The following is a 16,670-nucleotide window of genomic DNA, read 5'->3' as shown; positions in this document are numbered from 1 at the left end:
AAAATGTTATGCAGTGCTGCTACATCTGTTGTATAACAGCTAATTATAAAGTTCAGATTTCTAGCTTGGTTAAAAGATAAGGAAAGATCATAAGAACAGCACACAAAACTTCTCATTCCCCAAGAAAGTTGTGTACAGTCCACAGTTTGGCTGATGAATTCTGGTTTGAGATCCTTTTCTTTAAATATATCTGATAAATTAGAGTATTTATTCCTCCTTCTGTCGGTTAAATTGATGAATGGACAACTCATGACTGAATGACAGTGTAAAGAGGTTTTGAGATATTAGTTTTTTAATTATTTATTAAGTTTTTACTTGTTATGTGATCTGTATTTACTAAAAGTTCGCCTATTTTAGGTTTTTGTCTTGATTTTTGTTGTCTGATTTTCAATGCAGCAGTTGCCTGATCCAGGATGATTTTCTCCTATGGGAGACAATAATCTTATCTTCCACCCATCTATTTTCTTCCACTTATCCAATTTCAGAGTCATGGTTGGTCTGGAGCCTATACCAGCTGCCAAAGGGTAATAGGCAGGGTATGCTGTTCCTAGTCCGTTGCAGGACTGACGCAGGGAGAGAGATAACCATGCACATCTAGAGCCAATTTAGAATCACCAGTTAACCTAACAAGCATGTCTTTGGACTCTGGGAGAAAGCCAGATTAAGCAGAAGGAACCCATACAGACAAACTCCACTCAAACAGACCATAGCCAGCAAAGTAGATTCGAACTCAGAACCTTCTTGCTGTGACACTACAGTGCAAACCACCTTCCTCTGTCTCAGTTTGTCTTAAATAAAATGTACCAAAACAACATATATATATATATAAGTGCATTACAGTTTGTTTGTAGGATATAAAGGGCTGTAATATAAAGAAGGCCAGCTTGCATCCATGCATCAGCCCTCTCTGTCAGCTAATCTCCACCAAAAATGCATCATAATAAAATATGGGACATGAGCTGATCATACAGGACGTTATTATGGCAAGCAAGTTAACCGGAAATTGTTTTTGTCTAACTGTATCCTGGTTCTATTTGATCATTAGTGTTGGAAATCATGCTACACAGACTGCTTGCAGTAAAAACTGTACACCTGCGGCCCCAGCCACACTCTTTATTACTTGAGAGCAACAGGACGCAAAAAGGAAAGCTACACCATCTGCATATACTGTAATAAATCTTTCTTTGCACTGTTATAATTGCATTAGTAAATGCACAAAACAGCAGGCTGTTTTGCATATTTCTTGCAGGTGCAATGTAATAACAGCTGGAGTTATAACAATAACAGTGATCACAAGTCCTGTAAGTGAGATATTCCAAAGCAGGGGAAATTTGACAGATCATACACGGTGTTCTCTCACACACATACAGTATCTGTTAAAATCACACAACACTCTTACACATGCAAGTTGCAACAACTACAAAGAAAAGGAGGAAATACTAAATGTGAGTGCATGATTCATAGAACATCACTTGATGAAGTCCATCATCTCAAGACTGTCCTCTCATGATGCCTGCAACTGATTAATGTCAGGAATATACCTTCGGAGCAAAACCAAAAGGCTGAAAAAAGACGAGTAAAAGGAATTTACAAGTTTGCACCTCACAAAAGTACAGAAGTACCTCGTGCAAAGTCATCCCACATAGCTGTATTTCAAATGAGGAAGCACCGACGATGGCTGTGGAAGAAAAGGTGGTTTTGAAAGAATGTTTTAAGCCACTTCTGTGTTTGCATTAGCCAGCTAAAGACTCATATTAACCATCTTACATCAATTGGCTGTTGTTCACATAACTCAAACAGCAATCCTTTAACAGCCCAGTGGATATCAGGGATAAAGAGAATTTACAAGATCTCTTGAACAGCAATTTTTACTAGTAAAGTAGATTCTTGTGAACATTTATTAAATAACCAAAAACTTTGCAATACAAAAAAAGACGCTCTTATAGTAGTCTGTGGTTGCTGGATGTCTGTAAAACCCTTGAGTCTACAAAGATGAAAGTGGGAGGCTAGGGTGTTGCACAGATCCAAATCTCTGCTTTTTAAAGTAAATGTGTGATGTTACTAAAGGGCAAATTTTGCATGAGTTGGTAATTCCAGGGAAATCAATGATCTTTGGTATCTGCTCCGCCATGATGTATATCTATTCCTTGTGGTTTCCAGGAAACATCATTAGCAGACGGGTTACAGCAGCAGAAAACCACAGTGGCTGTCACTTCTGTCGGCTAAGAGCAGGAAATTGAGGCGATCGTTTTTACCAACCCCTAACAATATTGTGTGGTTTGATGACTTTTGGTTTCTCCAACAAAACTACAAGGTAGAGTCTTAAATTTGGCATAAGCAATATGAAAGCATGGATCCATTGTGCCTTTTTTTCCCAACTGTTCAGGCTAGTGATGGTGGTGTAGTGGTGTGGGGGATTGTCAGTATTTAAAAACCACAGCCTACTTTAGTGTTGTTGCTTTCCATATCGATCCATTTATGATCACAGTGTACTCGTATTCTGAAGATTAATTCCAGTAGGATAAGGCGCCTATAGTCACAAAGCTCAATTCATCTAAAACTGGTTTCTTGCACATGACAATCAATTCACGCTTCTCAAATGGTCGCCACAGCTACCAAAAACAAAATCTGTGCGGGAGGCAATTCTGAAGGCAAAATAGGGTCCAAACGAGTAGCAATGTTTATCTAATGATTTGGCCGTTATCTAATAATAACAGTTACAATTTGTTCGTGTGAGAGTATAGCTCACATAAACAAATTTTAACTGTTATTATTTTTTTAGTTTATTTATTTTGTATGATTTTAATCCCGCCCTTAGGAGACTAGTGATTTTTGTTTTCTAGGCAACGTTATTCCTCGTTTTGTTCCTTCGTTTATATAGCATTATCCCCGACACCTGTTACACCACTGTTAATGTCCTTAAATCTACAAAGAAAGTTACCGTGTATAGAAATTGCGCCCGGATGAACGTCACGTGCTGTTTTCTTACGTGTATTTTACAGAGAAATATGCGGTAAATTGAAGGAAAGGGGTGGGCAGGGGACCTGACATGCCATTAAGTTGCAGACTCTTTGGTGGAGACTTCAGAGATTAAAAACAATCAGAGCACGCAGCTTCCCTTTCCGACTGCAGCTGTGCGCGGAGCTTCGTCGACTGATTCATGTGATTTACAACTGGAAAACATCAGGAGGTAAAGTTTGTATTCCTTCGTGCATTATTAAAGCCACAATTAAACAAGTATTAGGGTACTTTAAACGAAAACGAAAGGATTTTAGTCGCTTGTTTTCGTGCATTTTTAAGCGAAAAACAACTTTAATCATCGTTTAGATGACGATGATATGTTATTGTTATTCGTTGTATTAGTATGGGCGATTAATTATATATTTTACAATGTTTTAAAGGCAAACATACGTATTTTTATTTGGTTTTTTTTATTTGTTTGATTTGTTTTTGGTTACGCACTGGCATCTCAAAATGTGTCATGTGAGCAGAAATGTGTCTTTTTCGTGTATAGAAGTATAACACGGTCAGTCTTTGTCAGTAGTTGACTTGGTATTTTTTCTTGTCTTTATTTTTCAGTAATTCTCCGTGAAGACTGAGACAGTTTGGGCAGCAATGTCTCAGCTGTACTATAAGAAAGCTGACAGCTCCACGTACAGGGACCGCATCCCTCTGCGGATCGTGCGGGCAGAATCGGAGCTCTCTGCTCTGGAGCGGGCCTACCTGGGGGCTGTAGAGAAGGGGGACTACGCCAGCGTGAAGCAAGCTCTGGAAGAGGCTGAGATCTACTTCAGGATCAATATCAACTGCGTGGACCCCCTGGGACGCACAGCTCTGCTCATTGCTATTGAAAACGAGAACCTGGAGATTATTGAGCTGCTCCTCAGCTATAATGTACACGTGGGTGATGCCCTGCTACATGCCATCCGTAAAGAGGTAGTGGGGGCCGTTGAGCTGCTGCTCAACCACAAGAAGCCACGTGGGGAAAAGCAGGTACCATCTGATTTGCAGTTATTGCTGACCTTTGAACATACTGATTTTTTTTTTTTATTAATTTATTTGTTCAGCCTGGCATTGAGAAAATCTGCGAGCCTCATGTGGTTAATGTACATTATGTTATATTATATTTTGTAATGTATTTGTATAAAGAAAGTGTACTTTATTGGTCCCCGTGGGGAAAATCCCTCTCTGCATTTAACCCATTCACTCAGTGAAGCAGTGGGCAGCCATTGGGCGCCCGGGGAGCAGTGTGTAGGGATGGTACCTTGCTCAGGGGTACCTCAGGGTAGCTGTTCAGGGGAATCGAACCCCCGACCTTCCGATCATGGGGCCACCACTCTACCTACTGAGCTAACAAAGACATGTTGTGGCAAGTTTACATTTGAGCAGAAGTGTCTCAATGTCTTACTACAAGCTCCTAATTATTATATGGTTATATTTGTATACAGAAATATGTTGTTAAATATTTGTATATAAACTCCTCATATGTTTAAGTAGGAGCAGTGAGAAAAATCATTTTATTTTCTAGTCTGACTCTGAAAGAGATAAGATGCAAATAAGTGTGTTCTTTGCCCTTGTATTCTAGCTACGACTGGATGATTTAGGGAATAAAGCTATTATCTTCTCTCATAAGTTACCGAACCCCTACTTCTGTGGGCCTTTCTGCTACAGCTTTTACAACAAATTAGCCGTTCTCCACAGTCTGTTTATCAGACTCTTTGAGAAAGGCCCCGCTTGTGTTCAGCTTCTTGACATCTTTGTAAATGAGGTCTTCCAGTACTGCTTGCTTCTCTCTATGTATTCTGTGAAAAGGGAAAAACAGGGTGTTGCTTCCAACCAGGAAGCCACTTTGAGGCCAGCTGAACCACAAGCCATTAGTTGTGTGCTTGCTGTTAGACAAGATGGTTAGAGACTGAAGACAAATGAAATTAGATCCAGTCAAAGAGTTGTTTCAGTTCCTGCAAGAGGTTTAAAAGCATTGTACTTTTGTGATAAAATGTTTGTGTACCATAAATGCGTTATTTTATGTCTATTCATTTGTGTGTTGCTCTTTTGGTTTCTTCAAAAGGTTCCATCGGCTCTGCTGGACAAACAGTTTTCAGACTTCACCCCAGACATTACTCCGATCATCCTGGCAGCTCAAACTAACAACTATGAGATCATCAAACTGCTCTTGCAGCGAGGGGTTTCTATACCCCAGCCACACGCTATACGTTGCAACTGTATGGAGTGTGTGTCCAGTTCAGACGTGGATGTCCTGCGTCACTCCCGTTCTCGTCTAAACATCTACAAGGCCCTTGCCAGCCCGTCACTCATTGCCCTCTCAAGCGAGGATCCTTTCCTCACGGCATTTCAGCTTAGCTGGGAGCTGAAGGAGCTCAGCACGGTGGAGAACGAATTTAAATCAGAGTATGAAGAGCTGTCCCGTACATGTAAACAATTTGCAAAGGACCTCTTGGACCAGACTCGTAGTTCCAGAGAGCTGGAAGTAATCCTCAATTACCGTGACGACATCAACCCGTTGCTGGATGAGAACATTAATGAGCTTGCCCGACTGAAACTGGCTATCAAATATTCCCAGAAAGAGGTGAGCTTTTATTTGATTTTGATGTGGTCTTTGTCACATTGGAACAAAAAGGTTTTTTTCTGGATATATTTAAGGTGAAAAAGACATGAATACAGGAATTTGTCTACACCAGTGCACATGCAGATTGGCAACAAGTAATAAGAATCACCCTGTTTGAAGATGACAAGAAATGCGCCAAGATGAGCTGTAAATGGCCTGGGTGGAGATGTCCTGTGGGAGTTTAGAGCAATATGTAATTGCCAGGCTGGCTCTTAGCGATGCATTACAGTAACCCTCTTAGAGAATCCCATGATAATTGGATAATTGAGGATAATGATGGGAGAAGTAATGGCCATTTCCCTGAAATACAAACTCATAATATTTTAAACTGGGTGGGGACCGTTTAGTGTCTTTTAACATATTCTTTGGATATTTATCAATTACATACTAGTTTTGTATTATTTGCTGCAAATGAAAGAAAACCTACTAATAATTAGATACCGTGGCATTCACACAAAGATCTGTGTCATTCATAATTATATGTATATTTAATTTATATTGGAGTATAACAGTACATTGCATGAATATCAACCTAACACAGAGCAGGTGACAACAAGTTTTTAAAAGGTGGTGCTTTTGGTGTCAGGTCACAACATGTAACTTTTTTTCACACCTAAACGGCGGATAGTGTTGGGAGAATCCAGTCACCCTCAGACTCTGTTTTGTTTTGCTACGGGTGGTGTCTCTGTAGAGCATATATAGAGGCAGAGGCAGGTCACCTGACCCCACCCGCTCCCTGTGAATTCACCTGACAGTGACCAGTGCTATTGTCACATCGGTGCATCACACGGCGTTTATATCAGGAAGCTGTTAGAGTAAACACCAGTTAATGTTCAATCCACCTGGCATTCATGTTTTCACGTGCAGTTATTTCTGGTATATGGTTTAACTCGACTTACACTGTTACAAATTCAGGATTGCTTTGTTTGTTTTGGTGTTTCCTGGATAACAGACTGGAATATAAAGTACACATTGCGTGCACTCAGCGGGTTTCTTTCATTTATTCCACTCATTAAAGAGGCTGTGTGGAACTTTTGGGTCTTGTTTGTGTACAGCAGTTGTATAGTATTTGCAGAGTTAATGGCTCATACCACCCATGTAGTCTTAGAATTGAGATTTTAAGAGTATTTTGATGACACAGTTGGTGACATGAATAAGAAAGATCAGTATGACTGCCAACAGTTCTGTGTGCTACAATTTATCTCCATGGAAAAGGCTTTAGACAGGCCTTCCTACTAATTTTGTTTATCTAATCATTTGGCCTAAATGAACTCCAGTGAGCCTGAAGTGAGAACAATGATCTTGGTAAGAAAAAGAAAAAGATTTTTTTCTTTCTTTTTTTAAAAACATTTTTGACATTTGATTTTCAGCTTATGTGATTATTTGTAAATTCTACATCAGCACATTAAAAAAAAAAAAAGCATTAGCATTATATTTAATGGGCCCTATAGAAAACTGTTCCCATTACCCCCAACCATGGTGTCTCCCTCTGGAACCTGGTTCTGCCCGAGGTTTCTTCCTGTTAAAAGGTAGTTTTTGCTTTCACTGTTTATTGTTCATAGGGGGTCTGTGTATTATTTTGTATTATGATACCTTGTCATGAGACAAGGTAACATTTTTCCAATATTCTGGTGACTTGATTTTAACTTTGTGACATGCAGAGTTATCCTGATGGAAGGAATCGTCAAAAAATGGGTACACTGTGGTCATAAAGGGATGAACATGGTCAGCAACAACACTGAAGTACACTGTGGTGTTTAAATGCTGATCGCCCACACCATACATCACTATCACTAACCTGGACTGTTGAAAAGCTATGCTTTCATGTTGCTTATGCCAGATTCTGACCCTACCATGTCTAGTCTATCACTTCAAAGCCGTTTGGCCATTCTCCTCAGCCAACTGTATCAGAAAATTGCTTCTTACTGGATATTTTGCTTTTTTTTGTTTTTGCATCAGTCTCTGTGCACAGTAGAAGAGTCTGTGTGGGAAAATCCCAGTAGATCAGGAGTTTTCTCAGACCACCCTGTCTGACACCTACAGCCATGTAATATTCAACGTCACTTAAATCATTTCTAATTCTTGTGCGCATTTGAACCTCAGCAAGTTGTTCTGGCCATGTCTGCATGCCATGAGTTGTTGCCATGTTTGCCATCATTAGAAATCTTTGTTGTAACATGTTGTACACATGGACCTAATAGAGTGGCTCATGAGTGTAGAATATCATTCTTTATTAATAACAATAATAGCAATTATCATAACAATTCAGATTAAAAAGACAGACACAGAGCCATGTGATTCAAGGGTTTAAAAAATAAAATTCACTTAAATATTAATTGGACTACACAAACTAGAACTTGTTTGATGTCAGCAATATTAGGATCATGAAAGTCTTCTTTCTTGTATTCTTCAGAGATTTCTCTGGAGGTTTCTTTTCTTGCTACTTGCTGTGCTCACTCTGCTTTTGCACATTTTCCTCTAAACCTGAGCTCAAACTCCAAATCCAAAGTGTTAAGTGTTTAAAAAGTACAAAATATATTTAACTGATTTTGAATTTTGGATTCTCAGTAACTATTAAAAATAGTGGTAGTGTTATCTGTGAATTTTTAGATAGTAGAGTGAATATCAATGTTCTGTATGATGCAATTTGCAATATATTGTGAAATAGAAGTAAGAACACTAATTGATGTAGGAGTCTAGCGTGAGATCTGTGTAGGGTCATTTTCACCTTCAAAAAATGTCCCCATACACAATCTGTTCCTTCCAGATGTCACCATTTGCCTCCAGTCATTTTATGTAAGTTTAAATCTGTCCAGGACAGTTACTGAAGGAAACTTTGAAAAGGCAGATTCTGCACTGATAGATGACCTCATCACCCGCAACAAAATGCTTTTTAGTACCATAATTGGGATCCATTTAGCCATAACTGGGTTATGCTGAAATTGAATTCCATCACCATCTGCAGATGTCCAACAGACTTTTATATCAAATCTCATAGAGCAGAGAAAATGTGCATGGGGAAAAGATTTGGCAATCATTTCTTAACAGAGCGTTGAACATCACTTTAGAAATACCTTTTTGAAACTCTTTGTTTTGAATGAATGTTTCTAGTCGTTTTGCAGTTCTTGATCTTTTGTGGCAAAAAACTTGCACATCTTTTGTGTACCATTAATTACCGTTTTTTCTGTTTAGTCAGTTTTTGGTTGGACCTGAGAGACAGATGGGTAAATAAAAAACAATTTATTTCATGTAAACATCTGTAATCTTTATTTGTCTCTCTCTTTGTCTCCTAGTTTGTTGCTCAGCCCAACTGCCAGCAGCTGCTGGCGTCTCGCTGGTATGATGAATTCCCAGGCTGGAGGAGGCGTCACTGGGCAGTAAAGCTCATCACTTGTATCTTCATTGGCCTTACGTTTCCACTGTTATCCATCTTCTACCTGATCGCTCCAAAGAGCCGCTATGGCTTATTCATCCGTAAGCCTTTCATCAAGTTCATCTGTCACACTGCTTCCTACCTGACCTTCCTCTTCCTGCTCTTCTTGGCCTCGCAGCATCTACAGAGTGATGATCGGTTGGAACACCGTCAGGGCCCACCACCCACCATTGTGGAATGGATAATCCTGCCCTGGGTGCTTGGTAATAATACACACACATATTGCAGACTCTTTTTTAGACTGCACTCCTGTGTACATGAACACTGTAGTCTAAGCAGAGGTTTGTCACATGATTTCATTCATTGCGTCTCATGTGTGTTTGCCTCGGGACAAATACCTGAGCAAAAATACAACAATGACACGTCTTATTTTCATTCCTTGAAGGCTTTTTATGGGCTGAGATCAAACAGATGTGGGATAGTGGTTTTGAGGACTACATAGATGACTGGTGGAACCTGATGGATTTCATAATGAACTCTTTGTATCTTGCAACAATTTCACTGAAGATTGTTGCCTATATTAAGGTAATTTATATTAAAGGCTTCTATCTGTCTGTCTGTTTTATTTATTACTTTGTGCTGGAGCAACCATCATGCCGGAAAAATTGACATTGTGTGCTATCAATATTGAGCATGTTTGACTATTGTTCTTTCTTTTTTTTTTTCAACAGTATAGTGCAAAGTGCCAGTTGAGAGACACCTGGGAAACGTGGCACCCAACATTGGTGGCAGAGGCATTGTTTTCCATCGCCAACATTTTCAGCTCCTTGCGTCTCATTAGTCTTTTCACTGCCAACTCCCATTTGGGGCCTTTACAGATTTCATTGGGCCGCATGCTTCTGGACATACTTAAATTTCTCTTCATCTACTGTCTAGTGCTGCTAGCATTTGCCAATGGCCTCAACCAGCTCTATTTTTACTATGAAACAAATAATGGGACTTGCAAGGGCATCCGCTGTAATCAGCAAAACAACGCTTTCTCCACGCAAGTTGAAATTCTTACATAAATTACCCCTGAAAATCTGACTTGATTAATATGTTTGTTTTTCCAACAGTGCATGCTGTGATGTATGGTTGTGTTCTTTTTAGGCTATTTGAAACACTGCAGTCATTATTTTGGTCTATCTTTGGGCTGATTAACCTGTACGTGACGAACGTGGAGCCGGACCATACATTCACAGAATTTGTCGGCTCTACCATGTTTGGCACCTATAATATCATCTCCCTGGTAGTGCTTCTAAACATGCTAATTGCAATGATGAACAACTCATACCAGCACATTGCTGTAAGTAGCAAAATAAAGATTACACAATTATTTATTTTAGAGTTAGATTATTAGAGTTATCAAAATAATCTGCCTAATCTGCTCTATGAATTGTTTGTGTTTCTTTTCAGGATCATGCAGACATAGAGTGGAAATTTGCACGAACAAAATTATGGATGAGCTATTTTGAAGAAGGGGGAACTTTGCCATCTCCATTCAATTTAATTCCCAGTCCAAAGTCAGTTTATTATCTAATTGGATGGATAAAAACACATTTGTTTAGGAGACCAAGCACAAAACGTCTTGAAACCTTTGAAACTTTGGGGGTAAAGTGTCTCCAGAGATTTTCTCTGACCTGTACTGTCACCACTGCATGTTATACATTTTCATGCATGCCTGTTTATACCCTGTCTACTATTACAGCCTCTAAGTGGCTTCGAAAATGAATTCATCCATGTTAATGTGTGTCAAACGATTACCTATTGAAAAAGGGCAAGTAAGAAAAAAAAATCACCTAATCAGTGAAAATGGAAATAACCCGGTGCTGTCTTAATGAGCCTTTTGTTTTTCTTGTAATTACAGAGACGTGCAGCTGAAAATGTAAAATTAAGCCATGAGTATCAGGTAATAATTTGTATTATATTGCACTGTATTGTTTATTATTTTTGTTGTTTTTTTACTATCCTATTTTGATTGAATGTAAATGGTTAAATGTAAACATAACTCTTTGCTTGTTTAAAAACAATGTGTTTTAGGAGGTTTTGAAGAACCTCATGAAACGATATGTGGCTGCAATGATTAGAGATGCCAAGACAGAGCAGGGGTTGACAGAGGAAAATTTCAAGGTAGCATAAAATTCTTTATCATTTAAGCTTAAGTACCCAGTTGTATTATGTTTTCCATATATTTTTTCCACTGTTTAATCTCAGATTCCCAATAATTGATAGGAGCTCAAACAGGATATCTCCAGCTTTCGCTTTGAAGTTCTGGGAATGATGAAAGGTAAACCTGGGCTAGCAGGTAATATTGCAAGTACCACCTTGGCTTACCCTGGAAATCCATTCAAATATTCTCCTAAATTCCCTACTGATGAGTCTCAACAGAACCAGGACATCTTTGATATGTTCACTGCCACTACCAACACTACCAACACCACCCTACAACCTGCCAAAATCACCAGGTCTGCTTGCTTTAATAGCCAAACCAGTGGTTCAGTTATTTTGTCTACTGCAGGACAGACTCAAAAAGAGGCTGCCAAAGAAGATTCAAACCCTGGATCCCTTCACAAAAGGAAAAAACTCCCTTCTCTGAAATGTGATGAAATATGTTCATTGCCAGAGGAAGAAATGTTGGGTACTGATGAAGAAATGCAAGGAAAACATCAGACTGAGGACATAATTGTGGACGTTTCACAGACTGATGAGAAGGAATTCAAGGACATTAAACCTTCTTGCAAAGAACTTGATAAGGATGGGCCGACAAAATATAACAATTAATCTGCCAGCAAGTAAAACTTAAAATAGTTTATTGAAATAAGTTTGCTTGTGATAAACTGTACTGTAGTAAATTACCTATTCTGCTTAATCATGAATTCTATCCAGTGTATAATGGTATTAGACAATCACAAATTATATGACATGCATACAACCACAAAAATATGTGGTGAGGATGGGCGTCAGTGCCGACTTGATGCTCAAGCAATTGCCAAACATATTACTAATTTATGTTTTAAACTGAGCAATTCATTCCAAAGAATCCTTACAACCCACTGCCTATCTTCTACTCTTTTATTGCCTACTTACTATGCTATGCAAAAATACTGTATCTTATCCAGTTATTTGTACGAAAGAAATAATCAACAGTTTTAACACTGATATTGTATTCAGTACTGGAGGTAATTTGAAATTTAATCATTCTATCAAGTACACAAGCACCTTCTCTCCTACACTGGGAGGTGTAAGGGAAAGCTTTTTTCTTATTTTTGCAGTTGTAGCAGACGATGTAATCTAGATGATGTAATCTAGATTTGGTCCTGTAGTAACTGTTGTAACCTTGCAGGCAGTGTTGCGGACTAGTGAACTACATTTAACTTAATTTATAGTTTAACTTATTTTGCAATAACTTTCAGTTGATCCACAATAATGTAAGCACTTCATTTGTATGTTTTTGTGGGTGCTTAGCTGTTAAAGCTATAACTTTGACCCATTTATTTAAACAGTTTTACGATTGCAGTCAACAAGCTTTTAAACTAGGTATAGCAGGGTGGTATTGCCCAGCGTTCACTAAGCAACATCGTCAGTGATAAAAGTGATGGGGGTTTTTTTCAAAAGAGTTTTACATGCCTAGGCAACTGTGTGATGGCCAGTGTGCCAGTGTGTGCAATGATTCTTTTTTTAAATATTTTGTTAAAATGTCATATCATATGCAGATTGCCAGTTTAATCTTCTTTTTTTTTAAAGAAAAAATCAGTTTGAAGTTATATTTAAAAGGGGCTCCATACAAATTTCTTCATGTGTTGATTTAGGTGTAGTTCTTCCAGTTCTTTCAGTATGATTTACATTTTCATAACACTGCTTGCAAGGTTAAAGGCATTCTAGAAATATGTGATAACTCTTCCGTTTAGTAACTTGTCACATGTATTTAAATTGCTCTGAATAAATAAAATCAAATGCTACTGTAAGTGTTATCTTGTCTTGCTACCACATGTGCCTCTCTTCAGTTAGAAGTCCTCCAGTTGTTTGGTTGTCTTTTGGTAAGCAAAGACATTTCTGTGTGTTTGGTCTATGTCAGGGCCTTCTAAACTACTGAGAAAAGGATTAATGATAGGACCCATAAATACTGTAGAAATAGAAACATATTCTAGAAATAGAATACGTAACTTATTTCTTATTAGAAATCAGCTAAAACTAAATTTTTCTCAGATAATCAGAGACACATCTTGATTTTACATTTGAGAATGAATGGTTCAATGGTACAGTATCTTGAGCAAGGGTGAGGAATGTGTAAATTCGCTTTTGGCTGATTTTTGTTTTTATGTTTTAGCTTCTCTCTGAAACACTTTTTGATTTTATCTTGAAAGGTGCTATAGAAATAAAATGTTACTTACTTACTTTACTGTGGAATGCCTATATTTGTAGTAATGCTGGCTAAAGTTCCATCACTAATCCTGACACACTGGCTGAGGGAAAGGTTGAAGATGAAGAAGAGAACATCAGCTAACTCGCTGGCATGCTCTGAGAGTCCTGCTGCCTTATGGGGGTTGAGCTTCCTCACTGCTGTGTGTACCTGAGCTCATGAGATTGTTAGGCGAGGTGATGAGGGGCAGGTGGTCCTATGTGTATGTTTCCTCTCTGTGTTATAACTGGAGGTCTCAAAACAGGTGTAGAAGGTATTGAGGTCATTGGACACGCTGTCTATGGAGCTGGTGATGCTGGTAGTGCTTGTGTAGTCTGCGATGTGTTGTAGGCCTAGCCACATGTGCCTGGAGTCAGCAGTAGAATAGAAGCCATCCAGCTTCTCTCTGTATTATTAAGGACGGAGTTGTTTAAGTAACAGGAAATAGGAAATGCTTAGATGTCAGGGCTTTTAAGTGTGTAATGGCCCAAGAAAGATGTCTTGGCCCATTGTTGTATGTTATCTTTCCTAATGGCATAACAGTCATCCTTAATAAGGCTATTATTTCTATGTATCCAAATTATTCATCAATATATATATTAGTTACCACTAAGAAAGAGTTAAATGTTAAGTGGAAAAGGAGCAATAAAGTGATTTTGAATGTCTGTAAATCAAATAGCATTATACTTGGTTCTAACCTTTCTATTTGAAAAACTCGAAATTTAAAGGTTTCTATTAATGGTGTGTTTGTTGACCAAGTTCATGAGACCATTGTACTGTGTATAATCTTAGTAAATTATCCTGGACAGAACATATCAAGATAGTTGCTAAAATAGGAAATGGGATTTCTGGGTTTAAAAGACCAGGCTCAACCAGGTCATTTCATGATTTTAATTATTGCCAATTAATATTGATGAGATTTCTTTTTTAAAAAACCTCTCTAAATGTTATAAAACAGTTAACTCTTATGCTTTTATTATGATGTTATACATCTGTGTGGAGATTGTAATAGTGCACTGTTAAAGTTTAAAGACCCGTGACCCCAGGAAGAATAGCTGCTTTAGCTAATGAGGATCTTAATAAACTAAACCAAACCTAATTGCTTAAATCTTGTTTGTGCTTGGAGAAAAGAATTTAGTAAATAGTTTACCTTTTCTCTACTTGTATATACAGTCCTTCTTCTATGGAATAGTGTTGCACAGCTGTCCTCAATATGTTTCCTTTTTCACAGACTGTGTGACGTGTTAGAGGAAAAAAAAAACACTAAAGGCATATTTTTCTTTCTCATATATGACAAATAATGCTAATTCTGTTTTGTTATGAACTATAAATTCTTACATTTGGAGCTCTTCTTATAAAAAAAAAAAAACCTTTTAAAGTAGTTTTGGCCATTTTTGTAATTGTTATTTTAACCAAAGACCAAGAACAGTTGAGCTGAACACTCATTCATTTTAAGATAAATCAAGTGGCTTTTTTACCCAGATATGTTTTCTTCTCATCACAACTATAAATATGACATGTTGTAGATTTAACTGTGAATCGACTTGTAAAATGAGGTCTGCCTTGCAGAACGACAGAAAATAACAACTGTTTGAATGTTAGTGCTTTAGTATGACTGCTCTAGTAATAAAACTCTTACATCCATGACTCTTTGTAAGAGGTTATTAAAAGTCATTTTTAATTAGCTGTTAAGCCCAGTATACCTTTTGCCAACCTTGACCTAAATGGAAGAGAAACCTGTATGGTTTTACACTATTGATCACTGAAACTGATGCAGTAAAACTACAGGCTGTAGGTACATTTGAGAACTTCACCACTGTTAATAATTTAGCACTCAGCACTGATATTTCCGGTTCTCTCTCATGATTTAGAGATTCTGTGGTTAGAAGAAAACTGAGCTTGTAATATGGTTTATTTCCAAATAGGAGATGAAGCACCATCTAGTGATCTGTGAGGATATTAAAAAAACAAGCGTAGTTGGCTAATGACAATACTATGGTACCTCTGTGTAATGACTATGTAACTAATCATACTATTTAAAGTAGAAAACCTGTGAAAAACATGTCATGATGGTACCTTTCAGGTACACAGAGGCCTATCGTGTTGCTACTTTTAACCTGTAGTCAACAACACAGTGCTTAATAGAGGTAAGATACTACATTGATTAACTGAGCTAATAGGTGCCTGTGAATCAGTGCTACTGGTGCTTGGTTACTCATAGTTTGTATTTTCACAGACCGTTTCACACCTTCATGGATTGAAGCTTGCAGGCAACCTTAGGTGCTGGATGAAACTGATGTCAGTTTCTGTTACCATAGTAGCCCTGCTATCTTTAGAAACCAATCAACAAAGTGTTTGGGTCTTTGTACTATATCTGAAAAGCTCACTCAGTTAAGATTGCTGTTGCACCTTTTCCTTTAATTTTCACTTAAAAGTAAAACGAGAGGAGCCCGTACTTGGGATCAAGACTTACTTTATTCTTTGTGGCACATGAAATGTTTGTGTCGGTGCCAGCGTGTGTGTCAAGGACTGATTCAGAGAGAGCGTGCTCTGATTCAAAGTGCAAAAGCCACACTGCATTTGATTATCACTGCAACGAGTGTGTGGCGATTCCATTATCTCTCACTGGCTGTTTAATAGGATGATGGGACTGCATAGTAACTGTATTTCAGTGTTTTGGATTTTAGAGGATTAAGGGGCTTTCTAAATGCATTAAATAAAGGTGATAAGAAGCTTGGGCCTTCAAACTGTCACTTTTTAAATGTGATTGGCTGATTTTTTTCATTTCAGGCTTACAACTTGAAAATACAAAGTCAGTCCACTGATTTTCAGCTCCAGATGTCTGTCTGTTTGCTTTTCTTTGCCATCCTCCCTTTCTAACCCCTCAACCAGTCACAGCAGATGGCTGCCTCTCCCCGAACAGGGTTCTTCCAGAGGTCTTGTTCTGTTAAGACTGAGCTCTTTTTTCCTAAGTGCTTGCTAAAAGGGGAACTTTTAGAGAGAGCTTTTCTCTCTAATATTTACCTACATCTTTACCTACAATATGAAGCTCACTAAGATAACTGCAGTTTTGAACTGATGTTACATAAATAAAACTAAACGGAGTCAATGTCTGCACGGTATTGGGTCTTAGGGTCTTTAAAAAAAAATTCGCTGACTTGGCTGGTTAAGACAATCTTTTCCTTATCCTATTTAGAGCATCTGGTTAAAACCAGATTGGTTTCACAACATGT

The 16,670-nt window shown here is 38.1% G+C and overlaps 1 protein-coding gene across 5 annotated transcripts; it reads left to right on the top strand.

The window, feature by feature from the left end:
* Window positions 1–3,017: 3,017 nt before the first annotated feature.
* On the top strand, window positions 3,018–14,792 carry trpc4b (transient receptor potential cation channel, subfamily C, member 4b). Of its 5 annotated transcripts, XM_042219660.1 has the most exons (12): window positions 3,019–3,190; window positions 3,580–3,993; window positions 5,069–5,587; window positions 8,920–9,262; window positions 9,445–9,584; window positions 9,731–10,044; window positions 10,149–10,344; window positions 10,455–10,649; window positions 10,906–10,947; window positions 11,079–11,168; window positions 11,271–11,325; window positions 11,557–14,792. In XM_042219660.1, the coding sequence occupies exons 2-12, from the start codon at window positions 3,616–3,618 to the stop codon at window positions 11,817–11,819; spliced, it is 2,535 nt and encodes an 844-aa protein (XP_042075594.1). In that variant the 5' UTR covers window positions 3,019–3,190; window positions 3,580–3,615; the 3' UTR covers window positions 11,820–14,792. The 5 variants fall into 5 exon arrangements, with proteins under 5 accessions (XP_042075593.1, XP_042075594.1, XP_005926525.1 ...); XM_042219659.1 differs by having other exon boundaries at window positions 3,018–3,186; window positions 11,271–14,792; XM_005926463.2 differs by having other exon boundaries at window positions 11,271–14,792.
* Window positions 14,793–16,670: the final 1,878 nt, after the last annotated feature.

The sequence above is a fragment of the Haplochromis burtoni genome, unplaced genomic scaffold, assembly GCF_018398535.1.
Source record: "Haplochromis burtoni strain Fernald_Lab_line unplaced genomic scaffold, NCSU_Asbu1 Contig_36, whole genome shotgun sequence".
Classification (NCBI taxonomy): domain Eukaryota; kingdom Metazoa; phylum Chordata; class Actinopteri; order Cichliformes; family Cichlidae; genus Haplochromis; species Haplochromis burtoni.
The sequence above is the reverse complement of the archived record's forward strand: the minus strand, read 5'-3'. Positions and strand labels throughout refer to the sequence as shown.

Excerpts from the sequence above, each read along its gene's own strand:
- trpc4b (XM_042219659.1), top strand. The coding sequence starts at position 3,616 with ATGTCTCAGCTGTACTATAAGAAAGCTGACAGCTCCACGTACAGGGAC. Across the intron at positions 3,994-5,068 it reads AGCCACGTGGGGAAAAGCAG|GTTCCATCGGCTCTGCTGGA; the intron begins GTACCATCTGAT and ends TTTCTTCAAAAG. Across the intron at positions 9,585-9,730 it reads AGATTGTTGCCTATATTAAG|TATAGTGCAAAGTGCCAGTT; the intron begins GTAATTTATATT and ends TTTTTTCAACAG.